Genomic DNA, 27,054 nt, shown 5'->3' with positions numbered 1-27,054 from the left:
TGACTGATGGAGCATTCAGTTGGTTATGGCATATTAGAGCACTGAGAAATGTGGGTGCACTGGTCGAGCCAGGTGATTTAAACCTGTGTCTTCCACTTTCTAGGGAAGAAAGGGCTAAGCAATAGAGGAAAAATGCCTTTCAATTAACCAGGACATTAAACCAGAAGGATGCATATCTAATTTTCTAATCAATATTTCTGGGGATGGTTTTATGCACTGACAGTATATAGTTTTTTAAATGCATGGTTATTTTCTAGGATTAAGATCTGGAAACTTAGTTCTGCTGTTTGCAGCTAATATCCCAATTTCTGGATAAGATTTGTCTTCCTTATTTGCTTGCTCAGTTTCACGTGCTTTCACACAAAATCTTCTGTGGCTTAATGCTTTTGATTACTGTAATAAGGGAGGCATTAATTCATTCCTCTTTATTTGGCTACCATCCTTTAATCAGTCTTTCCATTTCTCAAGTGAGTTCTCCAAACAGCAGGCTGTTGTTCAAGAGGCATGAACCATCCTTCCTTTGGTGCCTGTACTTCAAAGAGTAGAGTTAATCTGAAGTTTGTGGAGGCCTTTTAGATTTCCTATTGGTTCTGTAAGTTCTTGGTAGAAAAAAAACACAGTGTAGATGGACTGGATTGCTCTTACAGGCAGCATTGATTTCTGTGCGTTCTGTGGCAGTGCAGACATTTACCTACGTACGGCAATCTCCCACTGCTGTACCAAGACTGATGATGTGACACTGTCTTCCCAGCCATGCCCGTTTCCTCCCTTTATTCTATGCTTGAATCCAACATTTTAATGACAGCAACAGTATATGATAATTAGAATTCTATACACTGTCCTGAATTCCCCGAATATCTACAGTTAATGTGTCTTAAATGCAGAGGGAATCACTGAAATTATTGAGTTCCTTGGTTCTTATGTTATCTACCTCTGAGGCAAACAGGTGTCTTTATTACTTGATAATTATATGTACTAGTTCAGAGTCTAACAATTCCGGGCTATCTTTTCAGAGCTCCCTGTAGAGACAGCTAAAGATAATCTCATTTCTTCATCCCTATTCAATCACTATCTACCCTTAGCTAAATACTTGTTAAGAGAGAAGGAGCCAACTTTATTAATTCCCTTACCACATCTGCCCTTCCTCTTGTCTGGATGGGCTAATCTTTTTGCTGTATTGTAGAAAATAAACAGATTCACCTTCTTTTCTTTTCCTTTTCATGTCTGCAGTCCCTAGGCTCCCTCAAAGGAGCCATCAGAGATCTGTGTTTACTCAGTGTTTCCCTTATCACGGAAGATATTATGATTGCCGCATGTAGTGGTCCTGAGAGCCATGGATATTTGCCCTGCAGACTGAGAACCCCTTATTTTTCTGCTAAATATGTATATGCAGGTATTTTGGTCAGAGTGATTTAATAACGTTGATGCCATAAGGCTTGTAGGCGTGCCTTTGCTGCCTCTTCATTAAGAGGTCTGGCCTAAGAGGAACGCACAACTGAAAGCAGTCTTCTGACCCCACCAAGTTCCCTTGCAAAGCTTCCACTTGTGACCAGTTTGTCTCTGCTCAAAACTGAGGTGGCATCTCCAGTTTAGTGACTATCATTTTCATTCCTATGGATTTTGTATTTTCAAGCCCAAATCAAAAAGTACAAGAATGTGCGAATTCAAAATACTCTTATTTTATGCTTGTGCCTCCAGTTATTTAAGCTAGTAACTTTAAGTAATTGTTGTTTGAAGCATAGCACGAAACCCAGTTATTTTTATAATCAAGCTTCCAAACCTGGGGTCAAGAAAAGGAGGTCAATGCAGTTATTTTTGTCTGTCTGTGTATGATTCCTATTTCAACCCAGTAATTTCTAAACTGCTGTCTGATTTGAGACAAATTTCATAGGGGAACAGGTGTCGGAAGCATTGTTAAACTCCTGCACATATTATGAAAATGTATGTCTTTGCAAATGTTCTGGGCAATGGAAAGGTGATGGTGTTAGTTTACATGTAAATAGATACAGGAAACCAGAGAGGAAAAGCATCTTACAGGTATCCCAATTATGGGAACAGCTTTAGTTAAAGCTCACAATCAACCATGACACAAAAGCCTTGAGAGGACTAGCATTAATTAGTTGCAATGTTCACAAAAAAAAAAAGAGTTTTCTCTGCAATATTTATTCCTTTCCTGGCAAGAATATTTCTTAAACTCAGTCATGTATAGTGTATAAGTAAATGCTGACTAGAATTAATTTTAGTATTTAAATTTAGGGAAAAGCATGTCATATGTAAATATGAGGTCTTTAAATGCTGCTTATGACTTTATAAGGAAATCTAATATTGTCTGGAAAATAAGTTTCTCCTTATGATACATTTGAAGGTGTTTAAATTATGGCTGGCAGAAACTCTGCAATATTAGAATTAATTTATTAAAATACAATAAGTTTGAAAACCTTTCTGCAAGTAATACCTACTTGCTGCGTAGATGTGCTAAATGAATACTGATCCTTTCGTAGGCCAAATCATGCAGACTTATTTATCTTCCGTCAGCGTGTTAGAAGGGCATAGCATCACATTTCTTCTAAATTAATAGTGGCATGAGTAGTTTCTTCGATTTTCTGTACAAGTTTGTTTATTCTGTGGAAGTGAGATAAATCAGACTAATAGAAAAAATTTCCTGTGCAATTCTAAATGTGGTCCTGCAAAGATTCTCATTTAATTTCAGAGTAGCTACTTAAAGGACCAAGAGTTAGAGAGTCTGAACCTGAGACCTCAACCTTGAAAGGACATCCAAACTAGAAACTTCATTGGGAAAAAAAACCCCAAACCTAACTTGAATTTATGCAGATGCGCATTTAGAGTAGGTGACAGCAACAAATAATGATATAACTGAAAGAATTAATAAAAACAGAGAGTGGTTTTGGTTGGAGGGGACCCTTAAAGACCATCTCGTTCCAACACCCCTGCCATGGGCAGGGATACCTTCCACTAGACCAGGTTGCTCAAAGCCTCATCCAGCCTGGCCTTGAACACTTCCAGGGATGGGGCATCCACAGCTTCTCTGGGCAACCTGTTCCAGTGCTTCGCCACTCTCATAGTAAAGAATTTCTTCTGTATGTCCAATCTAAATGTAACCTCTCTAAGTTTAAAACCATTGTCCCCTGTCCCTCTGAACAAGCCCAACTCTCTCAGCCTGTCCCCATAGCAGAGGTGCTCCAGCCCTCTGAGCATCTTTGTGGCCTCCTCTAGACTCGCTCCAACCGGTGGATGCCCTTCTTAGGTCCTTCTTATGGGGGCCCCAGACCTGGATGCAGCACTCCAAGTGGGGTCTCACCAGAGCAGAGTAGAGGGGCAGAATCCCCTTCCTCGACCTGCTGGCCACACTTTTCCTGATACAGCCCAGGATACAGTTGGCTTTCTGGGCTGCCATCGCACACTGCCGGCGAAACACCACCCTGATGTTCAGATTGTTTAGGTGTGCTCATGTAGCATAAATGCATCCAGAATGCTGTTTTCAATTTTGGATACCACGTTGCTAGAGTAATGCTGATATATTAGATGGTACTTGAGTAAGAGTAATAAGCATTCTGGAGTTAGTGCACTTTAAATTTTTCTCCTGCTAAATAAGAAAAGAAATTTATAACTTGGTAGAACTGCTAGCAAAGAAAGGGTCCAACATCTATAAATATCTGAAGGTTACAAACAACAAGAAATAAATAATATGTGGAATCTGAAAGTATAGAGGAACTGAGAGGGAAAGGGTGAATTGACACATTTTCCTGTGTATGAGATGTAGTTGGTTGTAGAGGACTTTACCCAAGAAATTACTGGAAACCTTCCACCTAAAATGATGAAAATTGAATAGGAAAAATACTGGGGAAAATGTCATCCCAAACAGCACTGCACTGGGTAGGAAACAGGCACATCTGAGTCCTGCAGTCTTTACTTAGCAAATCTTGTATTCACTTCAGTGCGGCGTTCTGACATTATACGGAGTGAAGGATGAAACGATCAGTTTCCAGCCTTCAACAATATAAATCATCGGTGTTTCTGGACTCTTGAATATTTAATAACTTTTTTTTTCAAAAGTAAACAACTTCTCCGTGAATGTTAATACCTTTTTCCCAGCAGCATCTCTGTTCAAACGTGTTAAGTAGCATAAATGGCAGTAGACAGGGCAAAATGTTGTTTATGCGCATTCACATCATTTGCAACAAATCCTCTTCTGAGGAATTTTATTGTTCACAAGAGGAAAAAGAATCGTTTACAAAGAAGCTCAGCTAGTAACAAGGAGATTATTACACATCTGTACATCCCACTTGTTAGTTGGTGTATCTTAATTCTTCCTCTGAAACTGAAAAAGAAGATCAAAACCGATAATCTGTCATTTGTGGGTTTGGTATCCTAGCACGAAGTGCATTAAGGCATTCGCTATCATAGCATAAAGTACAGTGAAATCTTCATTTTCAGATACATGGCTTATCTCTGGCTCTCACAATGCTAACAGCACCTCTTCAGATGTTTAGTAGTGTTGTGAGGCACAAAATGCTTCTGCCAGTCGTTCTTGACACCTGTTATTAGTAAGCGAGTACCCGTTAGTACAGTGTGTATCACTGGTGGATGAATATTCGGGAACTGCATAGGAAGCTCCTGCATTGCATGAGGTTTCTAGTCACAGCCCTCTGTACATCGATCTCGTTACTACTGTAGGTTCCTGACATTATTTATTATTTCATTAGCATCCAATTTCCTTCTCGGATTCAGCAGTAAGGTCAACACCGTGAAAGGCCCAGACTGTCATAGCCCCCTTCCTTCCTTCCCTCACCCGTGCACAGCCACTCTTTTATTTTTGGCCCGTCACAATTTAATATTTACCAGTTGTAGCTTGGAACCAAAGAAATAATTATTAATTAATCTCTCTGCCTTCAGGGGGTTCTCCACTTGTGTCCTGGGGAAAAAGGGCAGGCTTTGGTCACCGGGGGTGAGCGCGTCTGTGTTGCCTTTGTAAGGACAGCTCTGTTGTGAAGGCAGGGGGCTGTGTGGTGAATTCTAATGCCTTTGTGCGAGGGCCAGCCTGTTTGGAAGCTGGAAGAGGGCTGGCGTGGGAGGTGTTGGCTGCGACTGATGGTGCCGCAGCCCCGGGGGCTCCCTCAGCGTGGGGAGTTTGGGAAGTTGGCAGTGCACCGCTGGCGGGGAACACAGCAGTTCAGTGCCGTAGCCAGCGTGGAAAACCTTACCTTCCCAGTACCCACTAGGTTACTTTTCTTAGCAGATGGGAAGTCCAGGTACCTTTTCTTTAAATATTTACAATTTACTGCCACAAAATACTGTCCATGCAAAAGCCAGTTGTGTGTCCATGCAATACAAGTATATTGGCATTCATTTTATGAGTGTTTGGTAAATTCTGTAAGATTAAAAAAATTGATGTGTGCATTCAATGGGTCTTGCCCTGAACTGGTAAAGGACTGTGTAACAAAGGTAATTGTTAACAGGTAGAATATATGTTTTCAAGAAAAACTGTAGAAAATTTTCAAAGGTGGTATGCTGCAGTAAATACACAAAAGCTGTACTCTTAGTTCTGGTTCTAAGGTTCTGATTTTAACTTAACACTGGATTAGTTATCTGTCTCTGTCAAGACTATAAGAAAGAGCTTTTGTTGCAATCCATCATAGGGCTTTTGTGTTATACACCGTACATAGAAACTGTTAACAGGAAAACCAGATTAATGCTGCGAGAAAAAATGTCATCAGATAAAACATAGGTCTTAAAAAGCAATTTAAAATCACATAGTATGTTGTGCATTAATACATTTTTAGCCTTTGAGGAATGAAGGAGAACTTGTAATCAAAAATTAATTTGCACATTCTTGGCTGTACCTAAATTAGAACTCAGGACACTTCCAAAATTGTTTTTAATCAAATGACCTGACAGGAGCTCACTAGGAGAAAACTAATGAGTACACTGTAATCTGAATAATATTTAGTAATGCTAATGGGAAATTTTGAAGCTCTTTTTAAAAATTTTACATGTAATAATTTAAATTATTTCTGTTCAGAGGTAGCTTTGTATGTGAGTGCATATGTATAATGCAAATACATTTTGCAATTCTTTATATTTTTAAAATTAACTCTTCTTAAATTAATTCTTCAGAAAGCGTAATAGAAATACAAGTGCAAGAAGCTGCATTTTATTGTTAGGACATTAATCAAGAAAAAAATAGCAATGTGGTTCCACATGACTACATATTTCTGCATTAATCTATGGGCACATATGATGAATTTCATTAATCTTCCTTTTTTATAGCAAGATATTACTAGAGCTTCTGCCTGTTTGGGGACAATACCCATCTTTTCTGTGAACTGTTCACAGGATTGGTTTTTTAAGTCCTCGCTGCAGTGTGATACTGTAGTTTCAAGACTGGAAGGAAAAGAATCAGTGATTAGTAGCTTTTGCCGTTAAGATTTGTGTTTGGATTTGAAGAGTGCAATTCTGTTCAGTTTCTGATTTTTTTACAGTTTTGTAAACTTAAAATATCAAAGGTCATGAAAGAATTGGATCTTCTTTTATGTAATACAAGTTTTAGTTTAAAGATACTGAGAAGTAGAATTGTAAGGATAAAACCAAAATCCAATACCAATTAATCTAACCCCTGGAAATTTTTAAGATAGGGGTTTGGGTTTGATTTTTAAAATTTTTTTAATAAAGGATTTTTTGGATCAGAAATTTTATTCTTTGTTGGTTCGGGGTTTTTTGTTATATATACTTTGGAAGTACATTGTCCTACCAAAAAGAGTTCACTATCTTTTTTAATTTCCATTTTGGCTTGAAATAGTTAATGTGAAGGAAATTTGTATGTCCGAATGTTTCGTGCTGTAAACATGCTAAACAGTGTCACATCTAACTTTGTTCATTGAGTTTTGTCTGTCAGCCAGAAATTCAACTGGCTTAGTGCCTTATTGCCCACAGCAGTCCTACTGATCAGGGTAGGTAGTGTTGAACCAGCTTTTTTTTTTTTTTCCCTTAAATTTTTTTAATTATTTACAAAAGCAATTTGATTTTAATAGTTTCTTTATTAAGATGAACAGAAGTGTTTTTACAGTTGTTAGCAAGACACATCAATTAACTGCACTTATGGCAGCTGGAGGTTCTTCTGCTTTTGCTGTAGATTTGTTAAATTTGATATAAACAACTTATATTTAAAAGTCACCATAGTAACAAAGAAGCTGTTGGTAGTGGGGAAGAATGAAGGAAGCAACATGGTTAAAAGAATCAATACTTAAACAAATGGACAAATCAGTAGGTACTTGTTTATATGCCAGAAAATCAGAGGTGAAAATAAAGGGAAAAACTTCAGTTACGTGAAATAAAGCTGAGCATAGCCATGTAGAAAGAAACTATTTTAAAAAGCCACAGTTTGTAAGCTGCTGTGCTCTGATTTTTTCATGTTTGAGTTCCACTTCATTAATAGGAACTCTGTCTAACAAAAGGGAAGAGATTTGCAAAGTCTACATTTATTTAACCCCATTGTATTTTGCACCTGGATTGGGAAAGAGAAACTAGCGTTGAGCTGAATATTCTCTCCCTGTATTTTTGATTCTTTAGGTTTTTGCTCTGTACACATGATGGGGGTGAAATCTTTCATTAGGGCTTGAGAGGAGGACGGGGCTGTATAAATGATGGTGACAGCCTCTGTCATCTACGTGCTGGGACAAGAGGGGCCAGTGACAGCGCAAGCAAAACACCGGTGGGAGGAATTTCAGATGCGTGTGTAAGGCCCCTGCGGAAGCTCAAACCCATACAGCGGGTTGTGCCTGGAGAGAAGACCTAAAGATCTTCCCCAAGAAAACTGGAGGTGGTTTGCAAGCCCTGAGGACTGGACTCCCTGGGTAGAAGCTGGCTGCTGCGTGCTGTGATGCTGTGTTTTGTTACACGTAGGTCGTTGATGGCCCAGAACGCAGTGTCTCGCTTACTGAAAAGATGGTGTTGCCTCCTCGAAAACTTGAGGTAGCCCCTGTAGTTATGAACTGGTACGTCAGCTTTCTCCCCAGAAATACTGCTGCCGTTTGTGTTAACGGAAGCGGTGCTTGCTGCATTAGCCGTGCTACTGTGCTGTTCTCAGGGGGTCCTGTTGGCAGTGTTATCCCTGCCGGGCATTCCGCTGTTGATGCCATCTCTGGAGTTACCTCAGTGACGGGAACTACTTAAGGGTTTTTGGAAGAAAGTAATTTATCATAGATAAAGGTCTTAACAGTCAGTATACAAATAATTAATCACTTCATTTCTTCTTGCCTATAACTTTCCAAAATTGCCTTAATTTTTATTATACCATTTCATGATAGTTGCAACCAATAGAGAGCTGAAAGTATGAATTTGTTTTTTTCCAGTGTAAAAAAATTACTGCCACTTTTTTGATTTGTTAGCTGAATAAAGACAAAACTTAAACATTTGGGCAGGGAAGTAGATGTTGCTGTGATTTGTATCTACAATCAAAGCCATAATTTTCAAACCTTTTTTCCATGTGCTTTAAAGGTGACTGTGCCTCTCTGTGTGTGCAGGTGTGCATGCGTGCATACATGGGGCAGAAATTGTAATCTTACGTTACACATCTGGGAGAAAATTGGCTGGATGGTAGTAGCTGAAAAGTAATTTTTTAGCACTGTCTGTAATTATGCCTTAGAGATTCAGTAGAACTCAAGTCCTTCCCATTTTCGTGACTGTGTTCTTGTTTTCTGCTTATCTGTCATGGCAGATGTGCTGAGATGGTTACAGATCGTTCTACAGGAAGGAAATAATAATTGTCATAGGCAATTAAAACAATACAGAAGTCAGTATTAAATACAGAAAAAAATTACAAATGCATTTTTAAATACATTTTATAATTTTGTGAGTTAGAAATTTGTTCATTATTATCTTGCAAATCAAATACTTTCCTATACAGGTTACTGATAGAGACTTCAGTGGCCCATTGACATATTTATCCATCCCTGCATAATCTTATCTTTGGTTCAGAAACAGAATATTAAGAGAACATTTGAGAGACTGTTGTTGGTATTATTTTAGGAACAATAATTTTTATATATGTGACTACAAATAAAACAGTAAATATTTTTATTATTTACTCTGTGGTTTAATAAAACAGGAAACTACCAACTTCCTTTATACACCCTGTATAGTCATCGCTCCTTACGTAGGCCAAATGTGTAACAACCTTTTTGAATAGATGATCTAGTATAGGAAGTATTAAGTTGTAAACAGTTCATTTTGCACTCTCTCTTAAACAGCAGTGATGTCAACATTGCTTTCTAGTAATGCATTTTGCATTTAGTTTCTTTGACGCTGCTTTTTAGTTACAATAAGGTCATCCTTTCCTTAGTTAGAAAAAATTTTGAGAGCAAGTTGCGGAAGACTGAGATTTGAGGGAAGTGTTCCAAGGAGAAGATCTTTCGTTCTGTGACATGGTTCATAACAGAAAAGATTGCAAAACTGTAATTTTAACAGATTTCTGTTGAACTGTCAATTTAAGATGTCAGTTGTCGTCTTGTCAGTTCGAAGATGTATCCTCTAAGGGATGCTAATTGCCTTTGGAGTTTTCACATCGTTATGTTGACTCAGCAGTAGGTGGTAGTGGCCTACTTTCTCGAAGGACACCATGCTGCTGGTGTCTGGTTTTCCTCAAGCTTCTACCTGGACCTCGATTTTGCAGTGAGAACTGCAGAGAAACAAGCTGCATGAAGTCTTTGCACATTTGCCTTTTCATAGTACAGGTGTGTACTATAAAATCTTCCTCTTGGGATTTTCTGCAACTAGTATAACATGATGTCTTGTAGTATAATTAAAAGAAAATTTGACCAGAGGATGATCTTGTTCTGTGGACAGAAGCAATTCTGATTTTACCAGATTCATTAATACATTTGAGGATTTGTATTAGCTGCTTCCATTCTGTCCCAATGTTGTCTGTACAGTGTAGATGCAGTTAGTACATGATTATATAAGCAAATATGAAAACTATTGTATATTTTATTTCTGTTTCTAAGGGTGGGTGGGAGAAGTGTTATATTGATTTTTGAGTTTCAAACTGTGGTCTGCTCTGCCAGCAGCTAGAAATGCGATCAATTAAATGAGCCCTATGAAAGTCATTGCTGTTGCATGTTGTTAGAGGAAAATTACAGTAAGTATGGCAATATTGAGGCATAAAGGTACACTATAGAAATGGTTGGAATTAAATTTAACCCTGTGAAAGCAATGACATTGAATGCTGCATTGTTGGTGTATTGTATAAAGATTATAAATGAGTGGTTTTCATTAATGCTAAGAAAATAATGTCAAGTTTAGTAAGGATGAAATCCAACCTAATCAAAAGTAAACTTTCATTAAAAAAAGACATGTAATTTGTGAAACTGCCTTAGTCCTCTGAAAGTAAAACAAGTATAGTTTAGTTAGGGCAGGTTACGTAATTAGTTTTCCCCACATTAATGTTGTGCTTCCATTCCTACTTGCCTTACTGTATTTGCTGGAAAACCCAAATCGTTACTGTGACAACTGACACGATGCTTTTCACAAGCTTCTAGCGATGTAACGTTTGTCCATACATCTTGCAATTCTGAATTAATGAAGAGGAGCGAGTTGAAGGGAGAACGTTAGCTGTTCCCTGCGCCGGTGCTCCCCGGGGCTGTCTCTTGGCTCCAGCAGCAGCGTGACACCTTCCAGGTGGGACAGTGGGAGCAGTGCTGCTCCTGCCGGGGCTGCAGCGCGGGCATGGTGGCAGGTGCACCCGGAGCAGGTTTCTCAGCTGCTGCCAGTGGTGTTTGAGAGGTGACAGAGACAGAAGTGTCACCCCTAAGGCCCCCAACAGCTGAAGAGGGACGTGCTTTTACTGGTTTTGCAGTACACTCAACAACTTGCCTTTTGAAAAGAAGCGCGGTCAAAGCACGTTAAGGCTGCTCTTCTAACAAGATATTAATTAACTTTCGCTAGTGCCACTGTTCTGCAGGTTTTAATGTAATAGGAATTAATTGAAAAAGCCACTGGAGCATTTTACCTAATTCCTAAAAAATCATGTATCAAAGCATGATAAATTAATGAAAACGTTGGAGAGCCATCACGTACACGCATTCGTATTCTGTACTCGTGCTCGCAGCAGCGTGTGTGTGTGGGGGGTGAGGTTGTGCCAGCCATTGTGCAGCTCAAGTGGCAGAGGGGTTTGTAAAGAAGATTAGAGTTGGCCTCTCAAGAGGATCCAGAGTGCTTCAAAGGATGCAGAGGAAGTGAGGGAGAAGAGTTTGTAACAAAAGTGGCTCTGCGAAAGAGATCGGCATCTCTTTGTAAAGAGGAGTTTCAGTTTAAGGTCGCTGTAGAGTAAAGCACTTCCATTTAATTTGAGTGTAAACCAGTGCTGCTTTTAAGGCTTGCCTCAGAGATTTGTGTGGGACGGTAGGGAAGAGGAGATGCTTGTGTTTGAGGGTTGCCTTCCCTTCCCCTGAGTTTTGAGCTGGGGCGGAGTGGGGCCGAGGGAGGGAGAGCTTGGACGGGAGGAGAACTCTGGGCCTCTGAGGAGGTGTCGTGTAACCCTTCAGCCTGGGGATCCTCTTCTGCGCTGACAGGCTGCTTCTCCCTCCTGCCTCCTCGGGGTTGTCAGCAGTTGCCAGGGCTTAACGTGGGAGCAACATGGTAACAGGATTTTATGATCTAGGAATAAATTTTTCCTTTGCTGCCTGAGTGGCCTGGGTAATGTATGGTTTGGGAGCTGGGAGTGGGTGCGTGTGTGCGTATCTTTTGGCTTTTAACCTAAAGGATATACTAGGTTGTAACAATGCCTTTTTGGGGTTTTTTCCTCTTTCACAGCTCTAAAGCTGCATAATAAATAGAGCGATTTCCAAGTTTTTCAGCTTTCTTGGTAAGAACTGCGTTAGGAGAGACATCTTTTATAGGAGCGAAGAATTGCGTGGGTAAATTCTGTTCGCTGTTGCACGCGCATTTCATGCGTGAGGGCTCCCCGAGCTGGGATCGCTAAATACGACTGGGGAGGAATCGTCAAGACCCCTTAGTGGTTCCAACAAACAGCAGAGAACATGTGGTCCGTAGCGGGCAACTTACCGGCAGGTACTTTTGTTGTGTATATTATCCTGTGGCAATGAGTTCCACGGTTTATTGAACACTGTGTGAAATGCCTTTTCTTTTGTTCTAAGCATGTTTGAGTGATATTTTCCTTCATTGCCTCCTTGTTCTTGTTTCTGTGGGAAACAAGGAAATACTCTCTGTTCAGGCTTTGCGTAGTTTTCAAAGCTGATGTATAATTTGGAAGGGGTCAATTACATCTGTTGTTTGTTTCCAAGTTTATTCTTGTTTCAAAACTGTACCTTTTACCATACTTAACTGTTTTCTCTGCTATCTTTTCTTGTTATCTTGTGGGCAGCCACAACTGCGTTATTCGGGTATTAGAAAATGGTATTTGTGGGGGTTTGGGGAGAGAAAAAAAATTTAAAGCGTAGATTTTCTGCAAATTCTAGAGAAGTCAGAGCAAGAAAATTTCCATTTTTGTAAATGTACTTTTATTTGGGTTGAGAGATGTACATTTTGAGGTTCAGGGAGTTCAGGCTTAATCTCTGCTTATGCAGCATCTTTATGCCTGTTGTAGAAAATGTTTGGGCCAATACTGCATCTTTTTAGCTATTATGTTGAATGCCCTATCCTACAGACAAATCAGACAAGTAAAGGGCAGTACACACTCAAATGCTGTTACTTAAAATCTAGCAAACAGTTGGCTGGAATTTACTTTAACTTTTTTTTTTTTACTATAATTATTGATGTTGTACACAGATTTGTAAAGAGTGTGTCACTTTGAGCATCTGAAGCTTTATGATCTATACATTTAGCAAGTTTATTCATGAATGGTATTAAATCAAGGAGGGACAACAATGCCATTGCTTACTAACATCTTGGTTATAAAACAAAAGAAAACGTGCACTAGCCATCAACTGCTTTTATGCTTGTTACTAACAGATTTTTTTTTATTTTTTTTTTTTACCATTCTAACCCTGATCTATATTAGATAGCTAGAAGTAAGGACTATTTCAGTTTCTTTTATATGTAGATTTTTACTTTTCTCTGTGAAAACCTTTCTTTACATTCTTGTTTGGACCTCTTTTAAAAGATGTGCCTCTTCTGCTGTTTATACAACAGTATCATTAAAGCAGTAATCAAGAAAGGGTTTAAATCTGGAATTAATATTTAATTGCTTCTGTAGAACATTGCTCACATATCATTTGTTTCTTTCTTTGGCAGTGACAGAACGGTTCCTTAATTTTCTGTTGGGGAACCACAATAATGAACCTGTAGTTAAGGGTTTCTTCAGGGTCTTGTAGTGGGAGGAGAGGGATTGCACACCCCTAAGACAGCAGAAGACCTGTTTGATATCTCTTGCTTCATGCTGCTGTTTAGTTATAAACACTTTGTCATTGCTTTATTCTGAGACAGTATTCAGATTTGCACTTCTTATTCCATTCAGCTTTTATGTAGCAGCTAGCTTTTTAGTACTTAGGTATTTAGGGACTATGAAAATTCGGGATATTTCTAGAAAATAAAATCCATTCTTACAATTTACCCCTGCCCCATGCACACTTCCATAATTTTTACTGCTAATATGGAGAAACTAAATTAAAAAAATTTAAGAGATGTATAATCTTTCCCTTAAGCCAGTGACTAGAAGAATTATTTTCATTGGTCTGTATCCCTCAAAAACATTAAAGATTTTTTATTTTTCTCTCAAGAAAATAAGGACAGTAGATAATAGTGTTAAAATGCAATTAATGTAGTTTAATCAGATCCTGGAAACACAGAAGTGGTTTCTCAGGTAGACTTAAGGATCCTGCCTGGGTCCCTCAGCTACGAGCCCTGGCTTCAGTGAAAGAATATACTCTCAGGAAAAGCGGCAAGGAGAAATCCAAGCTGTCTGTGAGACATTACAGTTGTCTGACTCCTCATTCACTGTGCTGTTCTAGGTCAGCAAAATTTCAGCTCTACCACTGTGACCTTACTTTATTCTTACCAAGAAATATCTCTTAATTTGGACCAAGTAACGCTAACAGCACGTGAATATATACAGGGAAGATGCATTCTGTGGCACTACAAAAAGCCCTAGCTTGCATCCTGGGAATGTTTTGGGATGAAGCTTCTAAGCAAAGGATGGATGAAGCTGTGGCAGGCTATCCAGCTGAGGGACTAGGACTGGAGGTTGCGTTGCGGAAAACTTCACCGCCTTGCCGTCTGGAGGAAGCGCAACCTCCTCCAGAGTGGGAAGGGAGACTGTTACGTCAATACAAGGTGTATCCATTCTCTGTGTATCAAATGGGATTTTTGCATGAGAGATGATGGAAAAATTACAGCATTTTAGGTAATCCATTTTTCATGAAGAAAAGTTTTACTAGACAGATCTTAATAAGCAACATTAATAAGATGAGAGGCATAACTTGCCCCCTGGGAAACTCTTCCCAGTCAGTGCCGTGGGTGCAGAAAATTACAAGCCTGGGATTCACAGCCTGGGATGATTCTTAATGCTGTCTGAAAAGACTCTTGATTAATTTAACATACATGGATTTGTAAGGGTGTGGAGTGGTAGGATTTCTGAGTCACAGAGGACTTTGCACTACAAGTATACTGAGGAGACTTTTTATTTGGAAGATGCATTCTTAGCTGAATTTTGTTGCCAGTGGAAGTGTAGGTGGAAAGGAAACATCTTCTCTTTTCTTACCTTGATTAGGTATGATTTAGAAGTGATGTTTAGACTAGAAGGGTGACTCCTGCGAGTAACATAATGAATGGATCTTATCTACCTTTCAGGTGGAATAGACAACTGGCTTGACTTTGACCCCATAATAAAGGGAATTTGTTGTTGGACTTTGCCTGACCTGAATAAGGAAGTAGTCCCTCAAGAAGGAAATCATTTAATGTTTTTTGTACCGCAAAGATTTTGCTGTTGGGTTTTTTTCAGGGGGGGAAAGAAAAAAACATGAACCATAAAAAATTAAGTGTCACTTCACTGGCATCTGAGTCAGGTAAAGGTTTAAAGAGAGAGAATGAAATAGTGTTTCATTGGGCAAAGAGGAGAAAAGGTTTCTGTACTCAAAGAGCAATGAATTCCACTACCATGGAGGTATTTTTATCCTGTTAGGATTAGTCAGCTTAGCTTTAGACCTAATCTAAATTTAAAATATAATTAAACTTATAACAGTATTTTGTTCCTTCCTTTACAGGTTTGCTGGTCCTGTGATACCTCTCAGAATGCCGCTGGTAAAAAGAAACATAGACCCTAGGCACCTGTGCCACACAGCTCTGCCCCGAGGTATCAAGAATGAATTGGAATGTGTCACCAATATCTCCTTGGCGAACATAATCAGACAACTGAGTAGCCTAAGTAAGTACTTCATCAAATCGCTGTATTTAGGACTAACATATTTTACATAGTTTTTGTGGTTGAAGTAGGAACACCTTTTCAAATTCTCAGTAGAAAATTGTGGCTGAGCCTTGAATGTATCATTTTGTGGCCAGGGACTAGCATGGACTTCTGTGAAAGTCAGCTAGGAATTTTTCCAGCAGCATGTCTTAAAACTGTTCAGCCATGTATTTCTGTTACCAGTGGAACATGACAGAAAAAGATACCTGGTAGTTAATGAAGTCAATACTTGCTAACCTTAGAACAATTCCTCAGTAGGGAATGTGACGTGATGAATATATCACTGGTTGCTTCATTCTCTTAACCCCTTCGTCACGTTGGGTCATTCAGAAGCTAAAGTGGTTGTCTTTTAAAGTAATAAACCCAGAAGTGTAATTATTACGTACCTTTTCAAACAGCTCAAGATTTTTCTTCCTACTTCTCCCTTCTGTCAACAGTTTTTCCCTCGGTGCATTTGAGAAAAGTGAATACTTCTCAAGATCTAGAATTCTGAAGGAGTTTTACTGAAAAGACAGGTTTCTGGGTTGTTTTTTTCTTGGACTTACAGCAACTTTTAAAAGTTGTCAGATGAAACAGCATGATAGCATTTTGAATTTCCAGTATTACAGGTGCTTTTTAACCACTAGGACATTATTATTTTCTAGACTACCTACACGTTAAATATTAAAATATGCATGTATATACATCTACAGTGTAAAAAGCCTTTCAGCTCCAGGGTCATAGGTGATGTAGCCTAATTTGTTAATTAGATTGATTTAGTTATTGGTTTGATGGTATACTGTATGGTGACTGTTTCAGCAACCTTTCAAAGCTGTTAGCATGCCATTAGGTCGAAGACTCTAATTGAGGACACTGAATTATGCAATCGAGACAGCAACGCTTGCAGCGCATAAATATGAACATTATTAGTATAACTGCTGCAACAGCAAGGAAAATAACTCTTTAAATTCTATTCAGTGAACTGAACTAAGCATATCAGATTAGGATGCAGTTATACGATCACCATCTGTGGTCTTGCTTCATTCTGCCAAAAGCCCTTCTCAAGACTAGCTGCTCGTGTACTAGCCTCCCCGTCCAAGTGACTCTTATTAATATTGTATTAATTTATTATAATCAGCTTGTTTTATAAATTCTTATTAATTACATATTCCATCTAGGGGAATTGCCTTTCATAGGTGGCATACCAAATTTATATTTGATATTTTCATTTGGAAGTTTCATTTCACTTAAAAAAAAGGTAAAAACAATCAAAACCCAAAACAAACCCCACAAAACTAATAAACAACAAATCACTTGGGTTTTCAATTTCAAAGAAGAAAAGCCTTCTAACTTAACATCATGGTCTCAGTGAGATTTGGGTGCCTTTGCTATGCTTTCTCTGCATACAGACCTTATGCCTGACATTGTGTATAGAGCTGTTCAGGAAGAGGTCAGGATGAAGCAATACCAGAACAGAAAGAACTCAATTAAGGGAGTAAAAAAGATACTGAAGAATATCCATTGAACACCCCCGCATTTGTTTTCTGCTTGCCTAATGTATAGCGCAGTTAGAGAGAAACTTTCAAGGGAATGTAACTGTAAATAGGTAAACTTCTGTTCTGTAGAAGGAATATGAATACATTAAGCATGCATAAATGGGGATGAGCTCTAAATTAGCTGTTTTCACTTGAGAGGAGATTTTGTCATGAACTTGTGACACACTACTGGTCAAAAAGGCACACAGGGTTGGAAATGACAAAGAAGGTGAAAGAGGAGGGAAGATGCACTAGTTTACTCTGCAACAGCAAGCCCAGAACACGTTATTCAGCATTTTTTATAAGGAAGTTAAACACTGATGAGCAGGAGCTGTTACTTCAGTCTTTTGTTCTTCCCTCTGAATAGCCTCATGGTGTTTGTAGGTTTTCTGTGGGCAGTGTTTATACCAACTGAATTACTGAATGACAAAAGTTCCTTTTCTAAGAGCTTCATGCAGTCAACTGATCCAGTTCTTCTTTGGGCCTACAAGAAAGCTGCGGGCCTACAAGGAAGCTGAGAGGAGACTTTTTACAAGGGCCTGTAGTGACAGGACAAGGGGTAACAGGTTTAAATTGAAAGTGGGGAGGTTTAGATTGGATATCAGGAAGAAATTCTTCCCGGAGAGGGTGGTGAGGCACTGGAACAGGTTGCCCAGAGAAGCTGTGGATGCCCCATCCCTGGAAGTGTTCAAGGCCAGGCTGGATGAGGCTTTGAGCAACCTGCTCTAGTGGAAGGTGTCCCTGCGCATGGCAGGGGGGTTGGAACTGGGTGGTCTTTAAGGTCCCTTCCAATCCAAACCATTCTGTGATTCTTCAGCCTGTAGGTTTTTGGTTTATATTGTGTATATTTTCACAAAAAAATATTTTCCTGAACTTAAATAGAACATGTTTTGCAAATAATCCTTATTTTTCAGCAACACTAAGGGCTGCTCTGTAAAAATGGAGCTCGTGTTGCAAAGGTAGGAGTACCTGTGAAAGTAATTTGTTCCAAAATTCTTTCAGCTTTTCTGCCTGTTTGTGCTACTGGCGATACAAATTCAAAAAGATTTGGGAGTTCTCACATAGGAATTTTGTCTCCCACGTGCTTAAACCCAAACAACCAGTCTTAGTTGCCATGTCCCTGTTACGGGTGCACAGCAAGGCCTGCTGACATGCAGATAAATTTTAGTAGCCGCCTGTGAGTCACAGCCAGCAGGCACGGTTTCGCAGCAGTCCCCTGGCAACCAGCTTCTCTGCAGCCTTTCCCTTTTTGTTTTCTGTGGGTAATGTGTATTTTTGAGAATCAACCTTTAAGTTGTAGACAAAATGAGGCTTCACTCTGAGAGCAGAAACTGAGTGCTCTGGTAGGGTTTAATTTCCTTTAAACTGAAGCTGCTTTTGCTTTTGATGGTAAAGTTATGCAAATTTAAATGCAGGTCTTTTGACCTGATTAACGCTTCGTCATTTCTGCCTCTAAGGTTTTTCAGTTACCAGCCCTCAGAGGATTGATCTCCTGCCATTATGACTTTCAAGACCAATAATTCTTAATCTTTCTTCTGATATGAAACAGACAAAGAGTGCTGTGATGGAATTAAAGCCTCCAGTACTTTAAATGGTACTGAAAAACGTTATGAAAAGCCAAGTGTAGAGTTCTGTCATATATGTCATTAGATCTCCGTTCTTGGATAACTTGACTGGATTAGTCAAGCAACTGGATCTAATTGGATCAACTTCGAGCAGTGTGTTGGACTAGATGACCTCTGGAGGTCTTTTTGACCTGAACAGGCCTGTGTTTCTATGATCTTGGATACTATGTGGAAGTAGGACATGCCTGCAGAAACAATACTTATTAAATGACAGGAATTCTGTTTTCCTGTGTTTTAATATAAAATGAAAAGAGCTTTATATCAGTATGTCAGCTGCTATGTGTCTCCATACAAATTCTCAATCCTTTCACAGTGTGTTTGATGTGTTGCTTTTAATTGTTCAGTTTGAGAAATTTTTTGACCTTTAAAAGAAGTAGAGATGAAAGGACAAAACAGTTATTTCTGCTTTGAGTGATAGTCCTTGCCTTTCTCCCTGGAGCATGAAAACATTTCTTGATACAACACAGAAAATTGCCAGTAAGTATTTTTTTTCCCCTGTCTATTCCCAGTCTCCTCTAACTTCATAAAAGGATCTGTCTTCTGACAGCTTTTCTTAGTAATGTGGCAACAGAAACTCTCCGGACAACAGTGACAGCTGGTTTAGTTTCCTAGCCATTCTTCTGTGTATTTCTTGCTTTCTGAGTGTATCTGCTTTGGAGAAGTGCTTACCTGTTTTTTTCAGCAATATTGGAGATATATTAGTACTCCAGCACTGCCTGAGTTGGTAGATGTTGGTGTGTGTCAGGCTGTAGCATTCCAGCGTACATGAAACACAACTGATTGCACTGTGCAGCTGTGCCGCTGTGCCATTGTTAGGAGATGGATAAACAGTTCTCTTGTGTGCATGTAACCTCCTCATTCTGTTCACAGCTATTGACCAATCTTGTTTTTCCTTTTATTCAGCTGTTCCCTGTACACAGAATCTCAGTACCACATAAGAAACCTAGCTGATGGGGTTTCTTCTTGACCCCAGTCTCTGACACCTCCATGTGGGGAGGAGAACATTTCTCCTTTTGAGTATGTTCCTTTAATGAATATTTATATTGCAGGCATTCAGACCAGCACTTTTATTCAGTCATAGCAAGATGTCATTGCCATTTTTCCTTCTGCATCTGTATAAAGAAAGAGAATGCTGCATAACTGTTTGCTAAGCTGGAGTGCCTTTGATGTTAGTGAAAACAATTTTCAATTAACATTGAACCTTCAATAGCCTTTCCCCTCCTTCTATTTTTTCTCTGTAGTATTTCCTATTTTTACCATGTCCTTCTAGTTAGTTACTTCTTTTTCTCACCCCTTATTTGTTAGTTTTCAAGAACGAAACCCTGACTTCCAAGCATATTATTCCCCCCCTCCCCCCCCTTTCTTTTTCCCCCCACTCTTAGATGCTTTTAACTTTTCTTCCTTATTTTCTGCTTACCATGCTATCCCCTAGGGGGTTTTAAACACGGCTTTTCTTGTGAGAGACATTTTCTCACCCCAGGAAAACCTTCAGTTTGCCATGGCTAAAGGTGTTAACGTGCAAGAAGTAAGGAATGTTTCTCCAGAAATACTTAACCAACAAGGTTTCTGTTCTACAGCTAATCTTTTAGAACCAGACGTCTTCAGCTCAAAGACCAGCCTCTCTCCATCTTGTCCAAACAGCATCTGTAGCACATGGTGAGGCCCCCCTACGTTGTATGATCAGAGGTAGGTCTCTGCAGACCTGCAGCCAGGGCTCCAGTGAGTAATTGAGACCCAGGAGACCCTCTCAGCAGAACTACAGCAGGCCCTGCCCTGGGAATCCTCCTTCTCACTGTGCTCACAAGCATATTTTAACATTCTCTGTGAGTTTTCTTCGCTAGTCACCCTTCTTCCTTCATTATTACTGTGATTGCCAGGGAACGTTAAAGAAAGTGTTCTTATGCGCATGGGTGAGGGAACTAATGGAACTGAAAACGAAAGGCTTACTGTGCTTTTCCGAGACCCCCATCCTGTCAAAGACTTCAGTCTCTGCAGCAGTGGCTATTGGCAACATGATGCTCTTTCATCTCCACCTCAAATGATAATGAGGGGATGAACCAACGGCCAGTAATTTCTCATGGAAAACAGCTGTGTGTAAGCAGAACAAGTCCTGCGTGTTGTTAATTCCTTGCCTACACAGAGCGGTGAATTCAGGTGATCCTAAAAGAGGAAAGAAGGAGCAAGAGTTCCCTGTGAAATGCTTTATAGGACTGGTGCCTTCAACTTCAGCTCTCAGCAGTCTCTTTCACATATTTCTGAATACCTGATGGATAATCTCAGCCAGTTTTGATGGTGTCCTCAGTAGAAGATAAATGATATCTCAGACCTCCATGACTGGAGGTTTTTAAAGGCTGACTTTTTCTTCTTGGATATCAGCAAGAATCATCAGGACTGCTCCAGATCTGACCTTTACTGGCGTTTATTTGATACTTTTGATATCCTGGTGAGGTTGTCTGATAAATGCCTGGTTCCAATTTTGCTGGCTAAAGGAACCAAGTTGTCTCTTCAGTACTCTGATGTGTTCCTACTGCAGTCCTTAAATCCAGTCCCAGACCTTGTCAACTGTCCTTACACCTTCATAATGATAGGTTCCTAGTTAGCACCGCTGTACTGTATTTAGTACACCATTTTTCAGAGCTCGCTCAGCCATAGCCACTGAAGTTCTCAAGGATCGACCAAGGTTCTTCTCTCCAAGCCTGGGAAGACAGTTCAGTCTCCTAGTTTTTAGTCCATCTGTTAGGCACTGAGCGGTGTGATTGAATGATCCTGATGAGAAACAAGCCTAGTGTTTCAAGTAGAACGCTGATATACCTTGACTTCTGCTAAAACGTTCAATTAAATAAAATTAACGTAGTGAAGATCTGAAGCTGACTCAACAGGCAATGAATATGTTAAATTATGTGTCAGAATTAACGGAGAAGGAAGCATGTATGAATAGACTTAGAATAACTTTCTTCTTGTGCTTTATAAAGGGACCCTGGTTATACATTGCTAGCAGTTTATGTGGTAACTGATTATCCTGAAAGATTATTTTCTAATATATACACTATATGGTGTGGGATAGAACTCTTCAGTAGTGAATAATGTAATTTTGCATAGTGCAAATATATTGGGAAGGGGCTGTGCAGTAGGACATGAGACAGGCTTTATGTCTGCCTTTGTTCTATGCTTATATTCTTTGGAAAGTGTACAGGACAAAAATATTGCTTAGTGTGTGAATGGCATTGAAATAATGGAAGCCAAGCAATGGTAACATATAGGTGGGTAACAGACTGCATTCTTAGCTTATCCTTTCTGATATTTTATCACTTTTTACATATTTTTAGAAAATTAAATTGCCAAACGTGTATTTTTAAACTGTAATAATACTATGAGGTTTGTGTGTTTCAGCATATCAACATATACACTATTTTAATATTTAAATGAAATGTAGTAATATGAAATTAAATTATATAACACCTCCTTATACACTGCATTTAAAATGTCATGACATATTTGATTTATTATATATATTTATAAATCAATTCCAATTATAAGTATGTTGGATTAGATTTTGTTTCTGTACATGTTAATCCTGCCCCCTCTGCTGAGCTGCAGAAGCGTGACAGAGTTCTTAAGGATAAATTAATTAAGATTAATACTTTTGGCAACATTGAACAATTGCCTCATTTTGATTGTCCCATTTGATTCATCTCACATTGTCTTGAGATTTACTAGTAATCTTCTTGAATTACCAAAACTGGGGTTGGTTTATGGCATGGAGTGCTTTAGGGGCTCAATTTATTTATCCAGATAGCTACTTGAAATTTATACCATGGTTCCTGGGGGCTGCTGATTCCATAACTGATCTGCAGGATGCTGTTTCAGCTTTAGGTGCCATTGAAGGGTTTGCAATTCTTTTTCTTTAAAAATGGAAAAGGATAGTAAAGGAGTGTTTCTTCCACAAGTCCTGCTTCAGGACTTGTGTCCCACTCCTTGTCTGAGAGGCTGTAACTAAATCTCATGGTAACTGATCTGATGTTGTAAAATGATTAATTTAAATGCCCTTTCCTTAAGGCTTGCTAATGGGCACAGCACATACAATGCAGTAGTTCAGGTGAATTTAAGGACTGGCGTTTTGAGGGAACTGCTAATTTATGCCCTGATCCTGCAGCGCGTTAACGTGGTTCTAGGATTTTGTACTACACAGTATATAAGACTTGCAAGACACCTCTTTGCCGCATTCTGTTTAATTAGCCTGAAATAAGGTTCTAAACCTTATGTGGTGACTGTATTTGACTTCAATTCATCTGATATATACCCAGTCCCCCAGAACAAGCCAAAAATAACCTTTCTTTTACTTTAGTATCCCTTCATGTTAGTCTGTTGCATAGTTAGAAATTATTCAATTGTGCACAGAGGCCAATGTTTAAAAAATTGGGGAGGGGGTGGAATTAGGAGATAAGACAAATTAAGAGAAATAAATGATGAAAGAGGAGACGTGAAACTGATCAGTCCCTTTTCATAAGCCATTGTACACTTACTGCCATGGTAATCAATAGGAGTGGATGACATGTTTTAGTGGTCTTACTAAAAAAAGGAGCAAGACTGTGAGCAGTATTATTTTTATTCTATTTTCAGCAGGTAGCTACTAGCTAGTGTTCTATTTTCTGCTCGTAGGGCTGCTTTAAAATGTCAGGAATAGAGTTGTTGAAAAAAGGCTAACAAAACACACGTACGTTGTTAGGGGAGGAAGGACAACACCTCACTTCCAAGAAATTTCATTTGGCTGTCACAAAACAGGACATTGGCACCAGAGGGAGCTGTATTCCTGTATCCCTTTCTACTGAAGGGTTAATTGTGAATAGAGCCCTTTGAGGCAAGAAGACACTTTTGAAGAGTAATAAGGTGACTGATGTGTTCCTCAATTAAAAATAAATAATGTATACTTTTATTTAAATGAAAAAAACTTACGTTGTGTTAACAAAAATAAATGCTAGTATGATGGACTGAGAAGAACAAGCTAGTCATATTGGAAGGACTCTGACTTGCCTTTTGAAAATGACAAATTTTGGTATATTTCTGGTCAATTAAGCAAGTTTTGCATATACAGTAAAATAAACTTTTCACAGATGTTAAAATAATTCATTTGGGGAAGTCTGTATTGTCATTTAATTTGGTAGGCAGACAAGATCACTGGTCTTCCTGATCTGGTATTACGTATCCAGCTGCGGCCAAGATCCTAAGGCGTTATTATTTTAATTGCCATAGTCATCTGTCATTCTCTTTATTGTGCTGCATGAAACAAGAGTAGAGTTTTTCATCACGCAGTCCCATAATGATGCAAATTTTCTGAAGTGTTAATAACACTATGGAATATTCATTCTATATAATGGAATTAATTTTGATTCCTTACTCTTTGAACATATTACCTATAAATTAAGTGGAATGAGAACAGCTTTGCCTACTAATGTATTCTTTTCTCATAAGATTTTTTCATCTATTTGAGTCTTTGTGACGCTTTGTTCCGTGTTGCCACCAGTCTTTGTAATCCATTCAAAACTGAGGATATGTTCACATGGAATACACACCGGAAGTGGCAACATAAACAACTACTGGATTATAAATGTTGTGTACCTGTATACATTCACACCTAGTATTCTTCTGAACTGAAGTTGTACATCTCACTAAAAGCAAACATTTTGCTTTGCTTAAAAAAGCGTTTAGTTACATACACTTCAAGCTAAATAAAGAGACTGCCAACAGGCATGTAGGTAGAGACATTAGGGTTGGCATACCACTTCAAACGCGACAGGTTGTTTTTAATGCATTTCCCATTTGAGGATTAGTGTTCATAAGCACAGGCAAATTATTCCTTGCAATATGTTTGTGGCTGTATACAACATAATGAAAAGATTTTTGAGACAAATTATTTGCAAATGTAGCTCATTAATTAGGTAGATGAATTGTAAGCCTGATAAAATGATCTAGATAAAACAAACTGTAGCCTTAAAATACACCTATAAAAGGGAAGTTGTTGGATTTTAGAGCCCTGCAATTTACTTTTTATTCTATACATGAAAATTTACACTCCATTTTAATTTGCATGTCTCTGAGTATTATGTGAGTTGTCTAATTAAAATGAATATATCTGAATATATTATCTGAAATACATTAGATTTGTAGTAAGTATATATTAAAAGTTTAGTAATCTTGCTCTTAGTTGATCACATTTTTAATTAATTTCTCATGCTTCAGATACAGGTTGCAGAACATAAACTTTTTCAGAGTTTCAAGACATATATCTAGAAATATATCTTCTCCCCCTGTACTCGGCACTGGTGAGGCCGCACCTCGAGTACTGTGTTCAGGTGTTTAAGAGACGGGTGGATGAGGTGCTGAGAGATATGGTTTAGTGGTAGACAGATACGGTTGGACTGGATGATCTCTGAGGTCTTTTCCAACCTAGTGATTCTATGATTCTAAAGTCTTGTGTTAGGTGAGTTGCCAGCTAAGTAGCCTTTACCAGCTTTCCATCTCTGTTTTACTATGGACTGGTACATAAAGGTTCTAAGAATTGCCTGCGCCTTTGATCTGCCTCTCACCGTGGCTAATAGCAGATGCTCCAAGAATAAGAGCAAGGGTATGGTACTCCTACTAATGTCCCAGCCTCCAACTTTTTCCCAAGAATAAGAGCAAGGGTATGGTACCATGCAGGGGCATGGTACAAGCATGGAAAGCCTCTTCAACCAGCTAGGGTTTCTTTGCACTTACTAATGCTCAGTGTGTTTCTTTTCCATGACTTAGTATCATTGGCAAACTTTAATCTCATTTTTTCCAAGTCATTTTTGGAGATCTTGAATAGCATAGGTCTCGGTACAGAAACCTGTGAAAACTCACCTTTCTTGACTGTGAAGACTGATGATTGGCTCCTATCCTCTGTTCTGTACCTTTTGAGGAATTAATTATCCATGCCACGTCATTTCTTTTTTATGACCTGTCTGTTAAGTTTTCCTAAAAAGCTTTGATGAAGGACTTTCAAAACTCTCTTGGAAATCTAACTAGACCATAGCTCTCCATCTTTGTGCTTCTAAACCCTTCAGAGATTTCACTTTACGAAAGCTGTGTTGTCTCTTCTCTAATAAGCCATCCAGGTGTCTGCTAATAAAGTTCTTCATAATGATTTATATTAATTTGTCTGGATGTCAGGCCTGTACCTCTCAAGATGTTCCATGACAAAAAATTTAAACCCTACTGTTGTGCCTCCCACCTTTCAGTGTGCATCAAGGAGATTTACAAATTGTTACTGGTATTTTACTGGTCATTGTGTCGACTTAGTTTTGTAATCTGCATATAGTCCCTTCAGTTTCTTTGAGCCTCCCACAAAGACGAGATCTGGCATGAGGGTCTCTCCAGTTCCTTTCACTGAACACCAGTGGAAAGTGTTAAATTAGCTAGTCCACAGGGGTCTTCTCCGAGTACTCCTTTATACCTTCATACTCCTTTATACCTCCTTTATACCTTCATTACAAGTTGGCTTACAGACTCCTGGCAGACTTTTTGCTCCTCATGTCTTTGAAGGAATATTTATTATTAATTTGCTAGTTGTTCCTCAGGCTAGGTTTTTGGGTCTTATGTTTAATGTGCCAGAAATTAAGATCCTTTCTATTTTCTTCATCTCTACATTTCTTCTGATATCCCCTTTTGTATTCCGTTGTTTATAGTTGTGCAGGTTTTCTATGGCCACTGCCTAAGTCTCAATAAATGGTATGCGCTGGCCTTGTGCTTACCACGTAGTATCTTTGTACTTTCCACAGTACCTGTAGGGATTTATTTTTTGTCCTTTTGATGTGTTTATTTTAAAATGTCCTCGTTTTTAAGTATACTTCCAGATGTGTTGTTCACCAAAGGCAAAATTTTCCTAACTATCATTTCCTATTGTACCTGTCAGAACTTGTGTGCAAACCAGGTAATTAGAAATCTGTACATCAAAAATCTACATAATTGCACAAACAGTACACCAGTTACATATGCACAGTATGGTAGAAAGTTTTAAAAGCTATCGCGTGGTGTTTCAGAAATGTGGCTACGGATTCTGCTAGGCAGTCTGGTGGGTTTTTCCATAACATTGGCAGACTACTCAAGCTGGGGTCCGGGGTGGGGGCGGGTGGGGGAGCTGTGTTTGAAGGACTATATGGAGTACTCGGTCTGTGGAAGAGAAACTCATTACTGATCCTTTTCTCATGATCCTTGAATCTTCTGCTTTTAGGGGCTAAATGTGCGATGTCCATTGAAGTGAACAAAGGTGATTCTTCTTTTACTTGAGAATAAATTGGTCAGTTACTAGAATTTTGATCCTGTCACCCTCACAGTGGAGAAGTGTTTCCTCATGGTCAGGCTGAACCTTCTGTTTTCCCGTTTATGGCCATTGACCCTAGTCCTGTCACTGGACACCACCGAGAAGAGCCTGGCCCCATCCTCCTGACACCCACCCTTCAGATAT

The 27,054-nt window shown here is 39.0% G+C and overlaps 1 protein-coding gene across 1 annotated transcript in view; it reads left to right on the top strand.

Moving 5' to 3' along the window:
* The first annotated feature begins 15,239 nt into the window (after nucleotides 1-15,239).
* Nucleotides 15,240-27,054, top strand: part of WASF1 (WAS protein family, member 1) — a 28,972-nt gene continuing 17,157 nt past the window's right edge. The window contains exon 1 of the mRNA XM_010155000.1: nucleotides 15,240-15,394. Coding sequence (XP_010153302.1) covers nucleotides 15,262-15,394 — 133 coding nt within the window. The 5' untranslated portion in view covers nucleotides 15,240-15,261. The remainder of the gene's footprint in view (nucleotides 15,395-27,054) is intronic.

Source organism: Eurypyga helias, unplaced genomic scaffold (assembly GCF_000690775.1).
Source record: "Eurypyga helias isolate BGI_N326 unplaced genomic scaffold, ASM69077v1 scaffold16037, whole genome shotgun sequence".
Lineage (NCBI taxonomy): Eukaryota > Metazoa > Chordata > Aves > Eurypygiformes > Eurypygidae > Eurypyga > Eurypyga helias.
This window is presented reverse-complemented; position numbering and strand designations above follow the sequence as displayed.